At 40.6% G+C, this 20,360-nt stretch overlaps 1 protein-coding gene across 12 annotated transcripts in view; it reads left to right on the forward strand.

Annotated features, from left to right (window-relative positions):
* LOC106087756 (arginine kinase) overlaps positions 1-20,360 on the forward strand; it is a 159,395-nt gene that overhangs the window by 129,076 nt on the left and 9,959 nt on the right. For 9 of the 12 annotated variants that reach the window (XM_013252897.2, XM_013252901.2, XM_013252903.2 and 6 more), the window contains one exon: positions 11,086-12,721. The exons of 1 other annotated variant lie outside the window; for it this stretch is intronic. In XM_013252897.2, the coding sequence (XP_013108351.2) occupies positions 11,086-12,434 (1,349 nt within the window). In that variant the 3' untranslated portion in view covers positions 12,435-12,721. Of the gene's footprint in view, positions 1-5,212; positions 5,465-11,085; positions 12,722-20,360 lie in introns of those variants that run through there. 2 more of the 12 variants (XM_013252908.2, XM_013252907.2) reach the window with 2 other exon arrangements.

Here is a 20,360-nt window from a genome sequence, read left to right on the forward strand (position 1 = left end):
ACCTGATTTAGCTGTCATATAAACAGATCTGGGGACTTGATTTCTTGAGCCTCTAGAGGTGGCAATTATTATCCGATTTGCCTGAAATTTTGTACGACGGATCCTCTCGTGACAATCAACAAACGTGTTTATTATGATCTGAATCGGTCTATAGCCTGGCACGAGTTGCGTTAGAATCCATCGTCTTTTCAATCTAACCTACGAATGTAATGACTAAGATGGAATTTCTCCAAACTGTGAAGGGAACAACATTGTCTTGGAAAATACCAATAGAACCTCGATTGATGGAGCGGTTCCACCGAGCTATACTAGTTGACAAGGGACTGGTGTTCAGAGTCATCTGACGAAGACTTCTTCTTTCTCTGGTAAAATCTTGTATGGACTGAATCAATCCGTTAGCTCATATAGCCCTCACATAAACCTGCTTCCCGATTTTACATCTGGAGCCCCCATAGGGAGCAATTTTTATCCGATTTGGCTGTGATTTCGCAATATGGTTACTATTATTGTCTTCAACAAGAAAACCAAGTATGGCCCGAATCGGTGCATGACCTAATATAGCTCCAATAGCATGGCGATTCATATCCATTATCCTCGGTTTGCCTACAAATAAATACCAGGCAAAGAACTGGACAAATGCGATCCATGGTGAAGGGAGTATATAAGATTCGTCCCGGCCGTACTTAGCACTCGAGCCTTAGTACTCGACCATTTCCCCTCCTCCAGCATCGTTAAGAAGAAAAAGAAACATAGCATAATATTAGTTGCACTGTCATCGGGATTGCTGGGACTTGACAATACGGTCTGGTAACGGAGACGATTCATCGATTCATACTACATAGCCATGCTACGACATGTTGAATTAATTGCAAGAAAAGCAACAATCGCTGCAATTCCTAAAAATACATAGACATATTCGTAATTTCCAAGTCAGGAAAGGCTGCAGACAGAAGATTTAAACACTTGCAATTTATCACGGATTTCCCATTTTATATTCTATGATGCTTCGGTCGAAGACGTTAAGGGAAAATACAAAGATGTTTTTATACCCACCACCGAAGGATGGGGATATTTTCATTTTGTCATTACGTTTGCAACACATAAATATCCATTTGCGACCCTATAAAGTAGATATATTAGGGCGGGTCGTCTCTCGAAACTAAAAATGTATATGCCCTCCTTTTGAAAGACCGGTTTACAGGTTATAGACCGATTTGGACCGTATCTGTCACAATTGTTGGAAGTCATAGCGGAACACCAAATGCAAAATTTCACCCAAATTGGACAAAAATTGCGGCTTGTAAGGACTCAAGAAGTCAAATCGGGAGATCGGTTTATATGGGAGCTATATCAGGTTATAACCGATTTGGACCATATTTCTCACAATTGTTGGAAGCCATAACAGAACACCACGTGCACAATTTCAGCCTAATCGGACAAAATTTGGGGCTTGTTAGGACTCAAGAAATCAAAACGGAAGTTCGTTTTATATGGGAGCTATATCAGGTTTTAGACCGATGTGGACCGTAATTAACACAGTTATTGGAAGTCACAACAGAACATTATATTCTAATTTTCAGCCAAATCGGACATAAATTGCGGCTTATAAGGGCTCAAGAAGTCAAATCGGGAGATCGGTTTATATGTGAGCTCTACCAGGTTATAGACCAGTTTGGACCATACTTAACACAGTTATTGGAAGCCACAACAGAATATTACATGCAAATTTTCAGCCAAATCGGACAAAAACTGGACTCGGCTATAAAAAGGAAGCCCCTTATCATTGAGCTTAAAACTTAAATCGGACTGCACTTATTGATATGTGAGAAGTTTGCCCCTGTTCCTTAGTGGAATGTTCATGGACAAAATTTGCAATTTATTACAAACGGAATGACTAGATTAGTCAACCCCTACCCTATGGTGGTGGGTATAAGAATATTAAGCTGAAAAAGCACAGATTTAATTTTTGTTTGTAGGATATTGGTCCAAAGATATTGGACTTTATCTTGATATAGTCCCCATATAGACCGATCTGCCGATTTAAGCCACATTTATTGTCCGATTTCGCAGAAGTTAGGTACAGTGAGCTGTGTTATGCAAAAATACAAATGCATTTTGAATTTATCTCCCATATATTCCGATCTCCCGTTTCAAGTTCTTGGGACAACAAAAGCACGTTTTTTTCGATTTCGCTGAAATTCTACACCGTGGACTGTGTAAGGTTGTTGGAGTTCAATATGGCCCAGATGGGTATAAATGTAGATATAGCTGTCATAAAGATTGATCTCCCGACCTATAAAATGCGCATTTATTGCCAGATTTCAGTGAATTTTGGCATAGCGAGCCCTATTAAGCTCTTGGAAATCCGAGTCTTATATGGTTCAGATCGGTGTATATATGAATATAACTGCCCCATACATGAACCGATCTCCCAATTTAAGTTCTTAGGCCCATAAAAGGTGAATTTTTTTTAATCTATAAATTTGGTACAACGAATTGTGTTAGAACCTTTTATGGCCTTTTTGAATAAGGTGGAGATCGGACTATGGGTTCATAAATGTAAAATTTTTTTTTACCGTATTATGATGAAAGGTTGTTGATATACATATCCAAGGTGGTGGGTAACCAAAGTTCGGCCCGGCCAAACTAAATGCCTTTTTTCTATTTTTATACCCTCCACCATAGAATGGGAGGTAAACTAATTTCGTCATTTTGTTTGTAACACCTCGAAATATGCGTCGGAGACCTCATAAAGTATATATATTCTTGATCGGCATGCCATTTTAAGTCGATCTAGCCATGTCCGTCCGCCTGTCCGTCCGTCCTGTCTGTCGAAAGCACGCTAACTTTCGAAGGAGTAAAGCCAGCCGCTTGAAATTTTCCACAAATACTTTCTATTAGTGTAGGTCGGTTGGTATTGTAAATGGGCCAAATCGGTCCCTGTTATGATATATCTGCCATATAAACCGATCTTGGGTCTTGTCGTCTTGAGCCTCTAGAGTGCGCAATTCTCATCCGATTTGACTGAAATTTTGCCCGTAGTGTTTTGGTATCACTTTCAACAACTGTGCTAAGTACGATTCAAATCGGTTCATAATCTGGTATAGCTGCCATATAAACCGATCTTGGATCTTGACTTCTTGAGACAATAGAGCGCGCAATTCTCAACCGATTTGGCTGAAATTTTGCACGTGGTGTTTTGGTATCTCTTCTAACTACTGCGCTAAGTATGGTTTGAATCGGTTAATAATCTGGTATAGCTGTTATATAAACCGATCTTGGATCTTGACTTCTTGAGACAATAGAGCGCGCAATTCTCAACCGATTTGACTGAAGTTTTGCACGTGGTGTTTTGGTATTCCTTCTAACTACTGCGCTACGTATGGTTTGAATCGGTCCATGTTTTGATACAGCTGCCATATAAACCGATGTTGGGTCTTGACTTCTCGAGCCTCTAGAGGGCGCAATTCTCGCCCGATTTGACTGAAATTTTGCACGTTGTGTTTTGGTATCACTTTCAACAACTGCGCTAAGTATCATTCAAATCGGCCCATGTTTTGATATGGCTACCACATAAACCGATCTTGGGTCTTGACTTTTTGAGCCTCTCGGGGGCGCAATTCTCGTCTGATTTGACTAAAATTTTGCACATGGTGTTTTGGTATCACTTTCAACAACTGCGCTAAATATGATTCAAATCGGCCCATGCCACATAAACCGATCTTGGGTCTTGACTTCTTGAGCATCTAGAGGGCGCAATTCTCATCCGATTTTGCACGTAGTGTTAAGGTATCACTTCCAAAAACTGTGTTAAGTACGATTCAAATCGGTTCATAATCTGGTATAGCTGTCATATAAACCGATCTTGGATCTTGACTTCTTGAGACAATAGTGCGCACAATTCTCAGCCGATTTGGCTGAAATTTTGCATGAGGTGTTTTGTTATGACTTCCAATAACTATGCGTATCGGTGGCGTAAATCGGTATAGAACCTGGTATAGCTGTCATATAAACCGATCTGGAATCTTGACTTATTGAGCCTCTAGAGGGCGCAATTCGCATCCGATTTGGCTGAAATTTTGTACAACGGCTTTTCTCATGACCTTCAACATACGTGTCTAATATGGTCTGAATCGATCAATAGCTTGATACAGCTCCCATATAAACCCATCTCCCGCTTTTGCTTCTTGAGACCCTACAAGGTTCAATTCTTATCCGAATGAACTGAAATATTACACAATGACTTCTACAATGTTCAGCATTCATTTATGGTCCGAATCGGACTATAACTTGATATAGCTCCAATAGCATAACAGTTCTTATTCAATATTCTTTGTTTGCCTAAAAAGATATACCGCGCATAGAAGTCGACAAATGCCATCCATAGTGGAGGGTATATAAGATTCGACCCGGTCAAACTTAGCACGCTCTAACTTGGTTTTTGTATTCTCGACCAATGTGCCGGGGGAGCGTATGAATTGATTTATGAAACCGAAACAATATAAGTAAGGGAACAAACACCTTCACCACCAGAGAAAATTTCTTGTTGATGTTCTTGCCAAGCGTTTAGCAACTATACACCATGGTGGCTCTTATCACAGGCTACGACAGATCAACATTAAGTACGTCATATCTTCCCACTGCGCAGTAATGCATTGATTTTTGCACCTCCCACCGCCGGGCCAAGGATCTCCGGTGGCTAGTTTTACACAGGCATGTAGCATGAAGGTGACATGGTTTTGTTATACAAACTAGGTCTTCTAGGATTCTTTTTAATATTCCAGTGGTGTTTAAAATAAAATTGTTTTTTTTTTTATTAGGTGTTGCCGCCTTGCATTGCATGTTCTCTGTTAGTCAAAACATTGAATAAAGTTGGCTATAGCTTGAATTAGTTCTACTTAGTGGTAGTTGGTGTAATTTTTATGAGGCATTTAATTCAGTTCCTGGGGTTGGTCATCATGCAAGTTTTTAATAATAAATAGTGTTTGATTTGCTTCCACTGCTTCATACCTTATGACAATGACCATATGGGTCAGCCTTAAACTTGAGGGTCAATACTGCCTTTAAAAAGTCCAGGTGAACAATGATGGGTGGTCGGTCTGCCTGGGCATCGATGTCACTGCTTTTTGTGTGATGGACACCAGACAGACAGACAGGCTGTGGGTTTCTTTCATGAACTCCTTTCGACTAGTCTTTGTTTTAGTGCTGCTCGTTACGGTCACTTAAATTGTCCTTTCGTTCAAGACATCGATATCAGTTTGTTTTTCTTTGGCCTTTCATTAAGAGATACACGTTTGGACGGCGGCGTGTTTTAAAATCGATTTTAGTCGTTCGTGCTTTGCGTGTTATTGATGTTAAAATTTTGAATTTGTAATTGCCGTTGTGTTAAATGACGTTGTCCTAGGCAACATGGAAAACCGTCAGTTTTTCAATCACATTATCAAAAATATTGATGATATTTTTGGTAAGTGACATACAATAAAATATTTTGCGTTTGGGGTTTAAAAAAACAAGGTGTCCTAGACTGTTAGTAGCGTTTAAAATTGTGCATTCAAAAACTCAAAGGATTCCCATAAAACGACAAAGTAAATTACACTTAAACTACTATTCAAAAATAAAAGATTTGTGATGGTTATCTGCCATAGTTTTGAATCCGAAAGAGAATTTCGAAAAATTGAAAATAAAAATAAGGAAATCCCTAAAACAAAAAAGTTCTGGGAAAAAAGTTTTGCATTCAAGGTCAAGATAATCGACTTTTAATGCCCCGGTCTCTAAAATTTTGCACATAATCTGTTTAACACTTCGACTATATCCCTGACAATTTTCCTAATTTTATCATAATCGTCATTACTGTGTGAGTCTCTTATACCCTCAAATGTAATTGAGCTCCATCAAGTTATGGGCCGTAATTGTCATGGCTGTTAGGAGTCATAAAAAAATACCACTTTCGAAATTTCAGCGGAAGATTCGGATAAGCAAAGATCCTAACATTGAGACATCAGGCAACTGTGAAAGCCGGGCATTGACACAGGAAATGTTACTACGTCTCATCATCTTCATCACATGCCCAACACACGCTATCACTTGCCGCACCTATTTTGCATAAGTGCGGCCGTAGTCATAATGACCCTCAATGATACCCATAATCATACTAACCTCCTTCTTGATTCCAGCCTAGACTTCTTGAGATCCGGATCCCTTCTTAGATTTTTCGTCGTCCTACTCACCGTCATTCGTTATCCACGCCGTTAACTTGGACCGTGTCTACCCGAAAGGTTTCGTATTCACCAAGCTGATGACAGCCCCTCTAGTCCCTATGGCCAATTCATCAGCACTTTCATTTCCCCCACTTTGACATGGCTCTGCACCCAAACGATGCGTATCGTGCTGCTGACCGTTCCACAGTGTTGCCAAATCGAAAAATCTTGGAAATAATTCTGGAACTTTTAAACGGATATATCTCTATCCGTTTAAAAACCATGTCAAAGTGGGGGAAATGAAAGTGCAGATGAATTGGCCATAGGGACTAGAGGACCTGTCATCAGCTTGGTGAATACGAAACCTTTCGGGTAGACACGGTCCAAGTTAACGGCGTGGATAACGAATGACGGTGAGTAGGACGAACACCAACTAAATATAATCGATATTGACGTATTTTTTAAAAAGTACGCAAAATTTGGGGATCCTACTGGGTCCAGGGGCCGATCCATGGGGCTTGAAAGTAGGTCACTTTGAGCATGTGAAATTTTGAATTGCTTGCCAAACAGTCGTTAATGGGTAGATCATCTTGTTTTTTTTATTTTTTTTGAAGATAGAGCTTGTAGGTGCAAATGCGACCGCGGACAGTCAGTGAATTTCGAGAAGAGAGTATCAGTGAGGAGTCAGGTGGCACTGGCTCTTAATTAAATATCATTGGCACGATACTCCAGATCACAAGGCGAGTTAACAAATGACTAAAATAAGCGTCTGCTGGAGGCGACCGTCGGATCTTGGAGTAAGCGGCTCGCTCAAAAAAAGGCTCATGTGGATTGGTCGAAAGAAATGTTCAAAAATACGATCACGGTGCTTCAAAACACGTCTATGACATAGTGAGAGGATTTACGCGTTTGAGCTCAAAAGTAAACAGCAGTCGAGTGTTATGTGTTTCAAGATGAGCCAAATCCAACAAAAGTTGCTTGCGCACGAACCACTTCCAAGCAAAAGATCCCCTGTTTTTTTCGGAAAAACTGGACATGTCGCAATCATACTACTAGAACAACACAAAACAGTCAAATCTGATTGTTCCTCCAAGAAATCAGGAAAACCAACCGCTGATGACGGATCACTCCACTCCCCGTATAGCAAATCCCCCAATTATTGTTTAGAAGTTAAAAAATTAGGAATGGATTTTTTCAGAAGTTTAAAATTTTCAGTTTTATGTCAGCTGACAGTGTTTGCTGATATCAGCAGACCAATTTTTCTGGATGTAGACAACGGCAAAGGCTCTCGCTGCTGCTCAGTGTGCCCAGGTTTGAATCCCGGCCGGGTTTTGCCGAATTTCCTCGCTTTCAAGTTTTTTACCTATTAGGGTGAGATCATTAAATTTTACAATCTTTGTTCGAAGCTATCAATACAACTTCAATAGATGCACAGAATCATGTGCGTACCATGGGAGCGGTGTAATTTGTTGTAGACAAAAAATCTAGCATTACACACCTAATATGGTTGAAAAGTCTTCTGACCAAAAACGAAAGGAGTTCCATAATAGTTGGTGTGTGTTGCGATCTCTGGCTTTCCTTTTCCATTTGCAAAGAAAATCTCTAATTATTTTGCTCGTCTCGAAAGAGAAACAAACAAAGGATGTACAATTGAATGATCCTGGCCCTTACAGACAAAAAAACTTGAAAATGATGAAATAAATTTTAAAGATTTCGAATCGAATAACTTTTAATAGGAATGGACATTTTGCACAAGTTGTTTTCAAATACTCCTAGAATTATTTAACTTTTTCAACGATGTGAACAATTTTTCAATCGGTTCAAAAATTGTCCCAAAATTTCAGAAATACCACGACACCTTGAGAAAAATTTTCAAAAAAAAAAGTCCAATAACTCCTGAATGGTTACAGATATACTAGCCATTATATACTTTGCCATGTTTATTGTAGGGTTTTACGACCTCTATCTTAAAAAATAGAATCAAGACAATCGGCCCATAAATGACTGTTTGACAAGCAATACAAAATTTGTAATGTTCGAGGTGACCAATTTGTAATGCTTGAGGTGACCAATTTGTAATGCTTGAGGTGACCAAATTTCAAACCCCTGGGATCAGCCTCTGAACCAACTAGGATCCTCAAATTTTGCATATTTATTGGAAACCAGTAGGGAAAGGCAAAAGTCGCGCGGTGCCAACTTTATAATACCTTACACCTACCCTATAGGTACAAAGGAGCTATGTCTAATTCTGAACCAATTTTGATGGACCACGCCGGATGTTTTCAGATGGGTTATTAAACAATCCGTAGCACATTTCGATCAAATATGTTCAAACTGTAATAAAAACGGTTCATTATTGAAAATTTTACGAACATTTATATGGGAACTATATCTAATTCTAAACCGATTTTGAGCAAACTTCCCAGATAATGTGTTATTCGTCGAGAAAAGCGTTTTGCAAAATTTTGGCAAGAATGGGCAAAATATGCGCTTGCAGTGGCTCTAGTAGTGAAAATCGGGCGATATACATATATGACAGTTATATCTAAATCTGAGCCGATTTCTAAAAAATTCATCAGTGATGTCCAGAGTCATAAGAAAATCCGTCCTGCCAAATTTCGAGAGAATCGGTTAACAAATGAGTACTTTTTTGCAATATTCCTCAAAATCCGCAAAATGTTAGCAAGTAGGGTCAATAAATGCGCTTGATGTGACCTTAGAAGATAAAATCGGGTGATATTTTGATATATATGACCGCTATATCTAAATCTGAACCGATTTGTATGAAATTCATCTATAATGTCGAGAGTCAAGAGAAAATCCTTTATGCCATATTTCGAGAATCGATTAACAAATGACTATTTGATTGCAATATTACTGCAAATCGGACGAATATATATATGGGAGCTATGTCTAAATCTGACCCGATTTCACGCAAACTTTATAAACATTGTGGAAGTCGTCGAGGAAAGCGTTGTACACAATTTTGGGAAGATTGGTCAATAAATGCGCTAGCAATGGCTCTGGGAGTGAAAATCGGACGATATATATATATATATATATATATATATATGAGAGCTATATCTAAATCTGGAACGATTTCTGTGATATTCACCAGTAATATCGAGAGTCATAAGAAAATCCTTCCCGCCAAATTTCGAGAGAATCGATAAACAAATGACCATTTTATTGCTGTATTACTCCAAATCGGACGTACATATATATGGGAGCTATATCCAATCCTGAACCGATTTCTATGAAATTCACCAGTAACATCAAGAGTCTTAAGAAAATCCTTCCTGTCAAATTTCGAGAGAATCGATTAACAAATGACCATTTTATTGCTGTATTACTCCAAATCGGACGAACATATATATGGGAGCTATATCCAAATCTGAACTGAATTCTATGAAATTCACCAGTAACATCGAGAGTCTTAAGAAAATCCTTCCTGTCGAATTTAGAGAGAATCGGTTAAAAAATTACCATTTCATTGCTGTATTACTGAAAATCGGACGAACATATATATGGGAGCTATATCCAAATCTGAACTGAATTCTATGAAATTCAACAGTTACATCGAGAGTCTTAAGAAAATCCTTCCTGCCAAATTTCGAGAGAATCGGTTAACAAATGACCATTTTATTGATGTATTACTGTAAATCGGACGAACATATATATGGGAGCTATATCCAAATCTGAACCAATTTCTATGAAATTCACCTGTAATGTCGGGAGTCATAAGAAAATCCTTCCAGTCAAATTTCGAAAGAATCGGTTAACAAATGATCATTTTATTGCATTACTGCAAATCGGACGAACATATATATGGGAGCTATATCCAAATCTGAACCGATTTGTTCCAATTTCAAAAGGCTTCGTCTCTAGGCCGAAAAACATGCCTGTACCAAATTTTAAGACGATCGGATGAAAATTGCGACCTGTAGTTTGTACACAAATTAACATGGACAGACGGACAGACAGACGGACACACGGACAGTAGTGGTGTAGGGTATAAAAACCTCAGCATTGACTTCGTAAAGATTCGTGTATCTCTAGTTATACAAAAGTTCCAAAATTATTTCCGTGATTTGGATAAACTGTGCAGCGTTCGCTAGAGTACGGTCCCACCTATTTGGATGGGAAGTCATACTAAACTTGAAGCAATCCAAAACCTAGAATGAGAAAAGATTTAGACATGTGTGAAGCTCGGAATGCTTAACTTATGCTTTTCTTGATACCATTTATAATACTTAGAGTGCACAACAAGCCAACTGATTTATACCTTAAGCCTCTTTTACCAACTAACCTCACCTAATCAAAAGTGTTTGTCATGCCCTCCATAATTTGCACACGGCTGCTTTTTCAAAAAAATCACTCAATGTCAATTTTAATTTTAGTGGAAATGTGCCATAGTTTTAAAATTTAAAAATTATTTTAAATCTTTATTTTAAACTTATTTTTTAATATTTTTAAAGTTTTTTTAATTAAAATACTCTCCTAGTTTAAGTGTTTTCTAAACATCCTCTATTTGGGGTTTAAAATTTTCCTTTCTCTAGGGCTCGATTAAATGTTTCTGTTACTTTTTTTTTCTTTGTGTTATCTCATCTTCTGTTGTGTAAATACGTTCTTGTATGACACTGTGATGTGTGACATATAGATGGCGTTGTATGAATTATCCTTAATGTATATACCAAAACCAAAGTGACTTCAACTTCTGCACTTCTCTGCATTCTCCTTCCTCTTCTTTTGTCTTCTCGACGCACTCAACCTCCCTGTGTGATCGTGATGTGTGCGTTTGTGTGCCAACTGCTAATCCAAATCATAAACTGCGACCTACGACCTAAATCATCTCCAACCACCACCATATTTTAACATTCCCCCTTAGTACCGGACGATTTGCATAGCTCGAGACGTCTGCTGCAGGATGGTGATGTGCAACGTACCTTGGATCGTTGCTTCAGTGTCATCCAAGAGTCGAGTAAGGCATGGAGTGGCACTACAGCCTCAGCATTGGCCCAGAAAAAGCCCTTAGCGGGCACCAGCTCGCTGCAGCTAGCGGTGACCTCATATCTGAGCCGTTTTCTAAAGCCTTCGGTGTATGAGAAAATTAAGAGAAGACAAACGCGTTTGGATCACAGTCTATTTGATGTTTTGTGGCCGGCCTTGAGGAAGACCTCCAAGGATCGTCATTTGGAGGAGGACATAAATAGTGGTCTCATAGCTCCCGACTTTGATGTCTATGTGGTGTTTCAGGAGTTTTTGGTGACTCTTATCAAGGATATGCATTGCATGAGTGTAACGGCCGATTTTAAGCCCCACCCACGCATAGCCTATTTCCCCATGGAAAATGCCGAACGACTCAATACCGCCTATTTTGTATTTGATGATGATTCCAATTTGGTGGTACGATGCTTGGTGGAATGCTCCAGAAATTTGGACTCTTTTGAGTTGCCTTTGAATTTGACCATAGGGCAAATTGAGCAGGCCGAACGTTTAATGATGGCCAAAATCTTTACCGCCGCTTTTATTGAGGCCATTGAGGAGGATGAGCCTGGCAGCTATTACACCTTGACCGAAGTGTTGGAAGACAAATCCGAGGTCTATGACATGCTCAACGAGTACGGTCTTCTCATTCCTTTGCTGGATCAAAACGATCCTGTTCAGCAGGCGGAATCAACAGCCTTTAATGGCAGTCTTTGGCCATATGGCAGAGGCGTCTACGTCAGTGCCTCCAACAGTATGGCTTTGTGGCTCAATTGCCAAGAACATATGCGCATCCTTTCCACCAGCAATTCCAAGGAGGCTGCCGACATTGGCATCGCCTACACCCGCGTGGGTCGAGCCATAACATTTCTGGAGCAACAGCTGCATTTTAAGGAAAGCTATTTGCTGGGCTATTTGCAGTCGAGGCCCTCATTTCTGGGCACTGGTCTGAAGATGACCACCATAATACGTTTGCCAAATCTCATGAAGGAAATGGACAATTTGCGCCACTTGTGCTCGGTGCGAGGTCTGGTTCTAAGCACCAACGGCCAATCGAGGCTGAGTGTACGCCTTATAAATATGCAGTCCATGGGCTCGGTGGAGCATGTACTCTTCCAGGATTATTGTACGGCTGTCACCAATATACTGTCGCTGGAGAAGGATATGTCGCTGACCAATTCCAAGCACATTGCCTCAATGTTGGTGAAAATATTTCGTCGTAAGAAAAATAGCTTAGCGGAACGCCACTGAATACTCTTAGAAATGTCCACACAACCACAACAACTTCCCCCAAACCACCGCACCCACACACATCCAATCCAGCCATCAATCCAGCAGCCAACATAAAGAATTGTAAATACAAAAGCCGATGCAACGCAAAATTTGCCATCAACTCAACTCATAGGCAACTGTATTATACAAACAATAAACCTTGTTTTTCTTCCCCTCCAAGTCGAGTATTTTTTGTCATTTTCCCCCGCTTTTGTTCCTGAACTTTTGTACAAAAAAAAACATACCAAAACTGCTCTAAAGCTATGGGTTCAGCTCGTAAGTTTCATTTGATTTGATTACTTTTGATGTTTTGTAGAGTTTGAATCCTTTTGGTTTTTTGTCTTGTCTGAATTTTTGAGCCTTATTTGCTGCCAAGTATGATTGAATCTCGAATTTTCTTTTGTAGTCATGCTTTTAATTTTCTAGTATTTCTCGTAATCTTAATTAAAAAAAAACCTCCATGACTTATATTTAATGACAAATAAATTTTTTGTAGAAAGTAAAGGAAAAGATCTGATGTCTAAATGTTTTAATGCTTGTGGTTTGGTTAAATCAAACCAAAATTGTGTTTTGGTTGACTGGCTGGTGAGAGCCCGCTTCGGTGCGCCTTCTTTAACTCTCTAATATCTATTTAGGGTGGGGACACTTCGCCCTGAATGTGGATATCGTGCTACTGTACTGCTGTCCACCTATGACGGTGAACGCCAGCGTTCGAATCCTGGCTGAACTTCGGACACAATTTAAAGCGGTGGTTATCCCCCCTCTTAATGCTGGCGCCATTTGCGAGCTACTAATCCATGCATGGTCATGTAAAAAACTCTCCCCAAAGAGATATCGCACTGCGGCACACCGTACGGACTCGGCTACAAAAAAGGTCCCTTATCGTTGATAAACTCAACTTGTATCGGAAAGTACCCATAGATGTATGAAAAGCTTGCCCCCGCTCGGTTGCTGGGAAAATTTTTACTCTACTCCCAAATGTCTTTCTTTTGAGCCCCATATTACTGTATTGGCAAATATTTCGGGTTTAGGGGGTATTTGTGGTGGTGGTGGTCACTTGGCCATCAAAGTAAATATAAGATTCGTGATCTACTTTTAGAAACATTTCGTATGAGTCCCATAATGTCATGATCGGTAAAAAGTTGTGTTTGAAGATGGGGTGGACCCCAGGGTCTTTGTGCCGAAAATGAATACAAATTTCCGGAAAATCAATAAATATCCACCCCAAATAGCTTTTATATAATAAGGAGGTATTTTGGGGTGGGGCGGCTCCCAAACACATGGCTCTATATTGTCGTGTCCCCGCGGCACCCGTCCCCAACAATAGAAACCCGGTTTTTTTTTGGACTGGGGTGGCCAAGGGCACTTTGCCCTGAAAATAGATATCAGATATCGATCTTTACTCCCAAATACCGTTGATTTGAGCTCTATATTGCTGTAGTCGGAAATAAAATTCAGTTTAAGGGTGATTTAGGGCGTACCCCCAAAATTGGATCTCAAATTCGTTTTCTACTCTCAAAAAAACCTTTCATTTGAGTCCCATATTGCCATAATGGGTAAATTAATCTATTCGATGTATTTTAAGGAGGAAAAGACCCACCATGACTTGAACGCAAATTGTAATGTCGTATTTCATAATCTACTCTCAAATATCTTTCATTTGAATCCTATATAGCCATGGTCGGTTGATGTGTCCATTTGGGGGTAAGGCGACCTCCCATTACTTGGACCTAATTTTGTATGATATATTTGTTATCTACTGCCGGATACTTTTCATTTGTGTCCCATATTGATAGGAACGTTGAATATTTCTGTTAAGAGGAGTTTTTGGGTTGGGGCGGCCCCCTGGGTACTTGGATCCAAAATTTAATATGATTTTCATTTTCTAGTCTCCAATACCTTTCATTTGATACCCATATTGTACCCTCATTTGGTTTTGGGTGGCGTTTTTGGTGTAAGGGGGAGGGTCAGCCATTAACCGATATCTAAAAATTATATAGCCTATGTTTCCTTTTTTGATTCTACGGAACAAATAAAACAAACCGAGTCCCATATAGTCATGATGGGGCATATGCCCATTTGGGGAGTTTTTGGAGGGTGGGGTGACCCTCTACACTTCGATCTGATTTTGTACTCCCGAATACCTTTCATTTGATACCCATATTGTACCGATCGGCCCATTTTTGATTTTGGTTGCCAAAAGGGGGAGGGTCCGTCTCCCCCTTATGGGACCCTTTGCCGTTTTTCGTTCTGCCGTTTTTCAGTCTATACGGAACAAACAAACCGAGACCCATATATCCGTGATTGGCTAATGTGCCCATTTTGGGCGTTTTTGTGGGGGTGGGTGTCCCCCTATACTTCGACATGAATTTGTATTCCAGATTCGTTGTCTACTCCCGCATACATTTCATATGATACTCATATTGTCTTTAACGGTCCACTTGTGATTTTGGGTAACAGGGACGGTCCGCCCCCTTCCGATATCAAGGATATTTCTTTTTCCTGACCATATTCGTAATCTACTCCTGAATACCTTTCATTTGAGTCCCATATTGTCATGATCATCAAATAAACCTATTTTAAGGAGTTTTGGGGCTTTGGCGGCTTCCAAGGTACTTGAACCCAACTTTTATTATGAAATTCGTACCTTTCATTTGAATCCCATATTGTCCTGATCGCTCTACTATTATTTTTGGGTAGTACTTTTGGGGTAAGGGGGAGGATCCGTCCCCCTCCCAAAATCCTTCCAGATCATCCTACATAATCTGTGAAAATTTCAAACAAACAAACCGACAAGCAAACAAACACAAATTCAATTTTATATATAAGAAAGATGATGATGATTAATTTGAACTGCGCCGTTAACTAGGTTTTAAAACTTCAAAATAATGCTTCGAGGCCCAAAATATAGAGCATCTCGAGCAGTTCCAGCGAAAATTTTTCGATTTTTGATGGATACTGACGGAGAATGGCGAAAGTGTTCAGAAGGGTGCATATATAATGAGAGCAATATCTACATCAGAGCCGATTTAGGTGAAATATAAGCGTCCTGGTAGCGTGCTCCAACTATTAGTGCGGGAGACATGGGTTTGATTCCCACCAGTGGCACTTCTCGGTCCCCACTGTGGTATCATAATGGACTTTAAACAGTGTAAGTGAGTCTATAAAGGACATCCACTATAACGGCCGGGCCGAATCTTATATACCCTCCACCATGGACCACATTTGTCGAGTTCTATGCGCGGTATCTCATTTTTGGTAAACCAACAATATTGAATAAGAACTGCTATGCTATTGGAGCTTTATAACAGAACGACGCAATAAGTATACCCCCATCCTATGGTGGAGGGTATAAAAATCAGTTCTCATTAAATGTCGTGCATATCGGTGTAAAATTGTATTACCCTCAGAGTGAAAACTGGACGATACATTTAATGGGAGTTATATCCTAATCTGATCCGATTCCATCAAGACTTAGCGGCAGTAGTAATAGAAAATATTGTGTAAAATTTTGAAATCGGTAAATAAATGGGGTTGTCAAGAATTCAGAAGTGAAAATAGGGCGATATATATACATGGGTGCTATATTTAAAGGTGAACCGATTTCAATTCTGTAAAAACTTCAAGTGTCATTAACGCATCATACGAGCCAAATTTTGTGAGGATTGGTGGACAAATGATCACATAATTGCAATATTAGCTAAAATCGGACACATATATGGGAGCTATATGCAAATCGGAGGGCACCTTAGCGCAAAGGTTAGCATGTCCGCCTATAACGCTGAACGCCTGAGTTCCAATCCTGGCGAGAACATCAGAAAAAATTTTTCAGCGGTGGTTATGCCCTCTTAATACTGGCGACATTTGGGAAGTACTATGCCCTGTTAAAACTTCTAACCAAAGAGCATTGCGGCACGCCGTTCGGACTAGGCTATAAAAAGGAGGGCCCTTATAATTGAACTTAGAATTTGAATCGGACAGCGCTCAGTGATATGTGAAAAGTTTGCCCCAGTTCGTTAGTGGAATGTTCATGGGCAAATTTGCTTTTTTCATATGTAAATATGACCCAATTTCGACGAAATTCCATACACCTAGAAGGAGTCATAGAAGATGACATGGGTCATCCAGTTGTAATGGGTACAAGGTATGCGCCAGCGGGGAAGCACAGAACTCAAAAAGTACTTCAGCAGCTAGTGAGGCATCTAAGGAGGAATCGTTCACACCGCAAGTGTCCAGTCTGCTGAGGAAGAGTGGTTCCACTACTTTCTCACCTGTCCCTGGATGCGTACGGAAGCTCATCATGACAAAATCAAACTAATCTTGTGAGGATGCACTCCTGGCTAAATGAGAAGACGAGGCAAACACAACAGTGGTGGAAGTTCTGAATCCTGACTATGGTTCGGTTTCTACAGATAAATCTTCACCACTGTAACGCCGCTTGGGCGGAACTAAAGGTCCTCCTGATGGCGGGGGGATTTGATGTGGTTCTTATCCAGGAACCATGGCTGTGTGAAGGAATGGTTCGTGGACTAAGAATTCCGGCATTTAAACTACTCAAGGGTATGAGGAATGGGAGACACAAAGCGTGTATTCACGCAAAGAGTAGTCTAAATATTTTTCTTCTACCGATGCTAAGCACTGAAGATTTAGTAGTAGCCACCCTTGAAATAAACAAGTCTCATTACTGGCTGGTTTTACTATATATGGCACACGATTCAGAGATGGCGCCTTCAAACCTTAAGACACTGGTTGCAGCCGCTTCTCTAGGGAAGAAGAGGCTCATTGTGCGAAGTGATGCTAATGCATATCAGCATCACTTCCAATGAAAGGGATGAGCTGCTTATCGAATATATTATAAGTTGCAATCTGGCGATTTGTAATAAAGGGGATCAACCGACCTTTATTACCAGGAACAGGCAGGAGGTACTAGATATTATCTTTGTATCGGACGATATGACCTCAAGAATATGCGACTGGAATGTGTTAGATGACCACAGCTTATCTGATCATCGTTATATTAGTTTCAGACTTAGAGAATATACTGCAGAAGTGGTCCCTTGGCTTAACAGAAAAAATTCTGCACGTCCATCCTTTCTAGACCAGAAAAGGAAGTGGAAGCCGCGGAGGATATAGACATAACGTTCATGTGGATCACGAAAGCCCTCAATGACTCGCTTGTGTCAGCATGTCCTAGTGCCAAGTCAAGGGGCAAAGAGAGACCGCCATGGTGGACCCCAGAGCTGGTTGGTCTAAGGTAGGACAGCAGAAAACTCTTCAACAGACCAAAAGCCACAAGAGCACCACATGATTGGGACATCTATAAGGCTGAGCTAAGAAAATATAAGGGCGAGCTTAGAAAGGCTCAAAACAAATCCTGTGTAGTATTCTGCAGCTCCATGGAGGATACATCTGAGGCCTCTAGGCTATGGAAGATTCTATCCTCGAGAATAGGACGATCATATATATACAGAGCTATATATAAATCTAAACCGATTTTAACCAATTTGTGTAATAAAATAATAGACGAGTTAAAAAATGCTATATGTATTTTACTGTTGGGTATATTCAGACACAGCTTCAGAATTACAATTCCTTGGCTTAGGCAGATGCAGGGACACGAAGGTAATTTTCGTTCCGAAAGCAGGAAAACCCCACCACATAAAGGCGAAAGATTTTCGTCCTATTAGTCTGCCATTCTTTATGCTGAAGACTCTTAAGAGGTTGATAAGAACATAATTTAGGGCAATAATTCCTGGAGATCGCCTGTCGCGACAGCAGCATGCATATTGTAATTGAACGACAAATCAAACATTCTGGAAAGGGCAAGAAAGGCCACTCTTGTCCTATACAACCGCAAGAGAGCTTTAGGCAAAAGTTGGGGGTTTAGACCGCGTGTCATGCATTGGGTATATGCTGCAGTTATCAGACCTATAATGCTATATGGTGTTGTGGTCTGGTGGACGGAGCTTCAAAAATCCACCTACTACTCAATACTTAACCGGATCCAAAGGGTGGCTTGTTTGTGCATCACAGCCGCACTGAGGACGACACCATCTGAAGCACTAATTTTAATGCTACATCTGATGCCTCTGGACATTGGGGCTACCCAAATTGCAGCTACTACTGCCGTGAGGTTAAGGGAGCTTTCTCATTGGTCATGTGGCGGCTACGGACACTGTGTTATCCTTGATACAATATCCGATGGTCCAACGAGATGGCTGAACAGTTCAAAATTCACCTCTTTTGGGTGCCGGCCCACAGAGATATCCCAGGGAATTGTAAAGCGGATGTGCTTTCGAGACTAGGAACGACCCTGCACATTGCAGGGATACTGGAATCTGTGTGTATGCCTCTAGCGACATGTAAGCTAAGTTTTTAGGATCCGGCCCGAAGGACAACGAATGATAGATGATCACAAAAAAGGGGACTATGAAACTATGTGGCCTCATCCAAAACTATGTGGCCTTATCTAGACTTGAAGAGATATACCGCTTTGGTGTCATTGGGAAGAACAGACGTCTCAGTCATTGCGTCCGTCATGACAGGTCACTGTCTAATCGGAAAACTTAAAAACTTGGAAAACTTGGACTGAAGGTTGCCAGCAACAACTTCTGCAAAAGCAATGAGGACATCGAAGAAGAAGAGACTATAGATCACCTTCTGTGTGTGTCCCGCACTAGCAGTTAGAAGGAGTCCCACTTTAGGTTCTCATTTCTTTGAGAACCTGTCTGATTAAGCTAATGGGAACATTTGCAAGTTATTGGGTTTTTCAAAGCGATCTGGATGGTTCAACGGTAGGAACTAGAAGGCATTTTCCTCCTTCTGTCCCTGTGGTATCACAATAGACGAAAACGTCTAGGTGAGTTTGATGGCAGACTGCCTTTTACAATTAACCTAACCTAACCCATGTCCAAACTGAAACGTTAGTAGACGACATGGGAGTGAGAGCAGAGACAAGGGAGACCAGAAGCACCGGAATCTTGGAATAGTGAGGTTGATCGAAGGCTTAGTAATACAGAATTTATTTTAAAGAAAGCCTTGAGAAGCTTCAAACCTAGTCACTAGGACCAGATGGAATATTCCTAGGACTTGCACTCCGAAAGCCTGGCAGGAGCCAAGGGTGGTATTTATACCCAAGCCCGACAAGGCAAGTTATGCGATACCAAAAGCCGACAGACCTATAAGCCTCAAGTCCTTTCTATTCAAAAACATGGAACGTATTGTTGGATACCATGATAAAAAGCTCAAATACCAACAGCATCCCTATGTTAAGGGAAAATCGGTGGATACACGAGATTGTGTATAAAGTAAAAGAATTCTTCGATGACAAGACGTGTACATTGGTGGTAGAGATGGACACTGATGCAATCCTTAGACCTGTACCGGGTGGACCGAATCCTTAGAGACCTGATAAACCATATGCTTAGGAAGGTGGATAAATTGTGGGTCCCAGACAAATATAAGGGAGAAATTGGTACAGGGCATGCCACAGGGGACATTTTATTGCCACTCCTATGGGTGACCACCATAAATAATCTATTGCGAATGTTGACTGAGGAGGGATTTGAACCCTTCTGCTACGCAGACGATGTTACAATACTTCTAAGGGATAAGGATCCGAACCAGCTATGCGGAAGGGCCGAAAGGGTCTTGTAGAAGGCACACGACTGGGCTAGACCCAGAGGTCTCAATGTTAATCCAGAGAAGACTGAAATCTGCCTGCTCACCAGAAAGACGAAGAACGATTTCAATGTCTGACAAGGTCAAATACACTCCCACTAGGGCATTGGGGACTATTCTAAATATTCGACCCATAGATATACAGATTAAGTGTGAGGCAGCCACTGTGGCTTTAAAACTTAAGGCGACGGGAGAATGGATAGAGGATAGCAGCAGGTCATACCA

Source organism: Stomoxys calcitrans, chromosome 5 (genome assembly GCF_963082655.1).
Source record: "Stomoxys calcitrans chromosome 5, idStoCalc2.1, whole genome shotgun sequence".
Lineage (NCBI taxonomy): Eukaryota > Metazoa > Arthropoda > Insecta > Diptera > Muscidae > Stomoxys > Stomoxys calcitrans.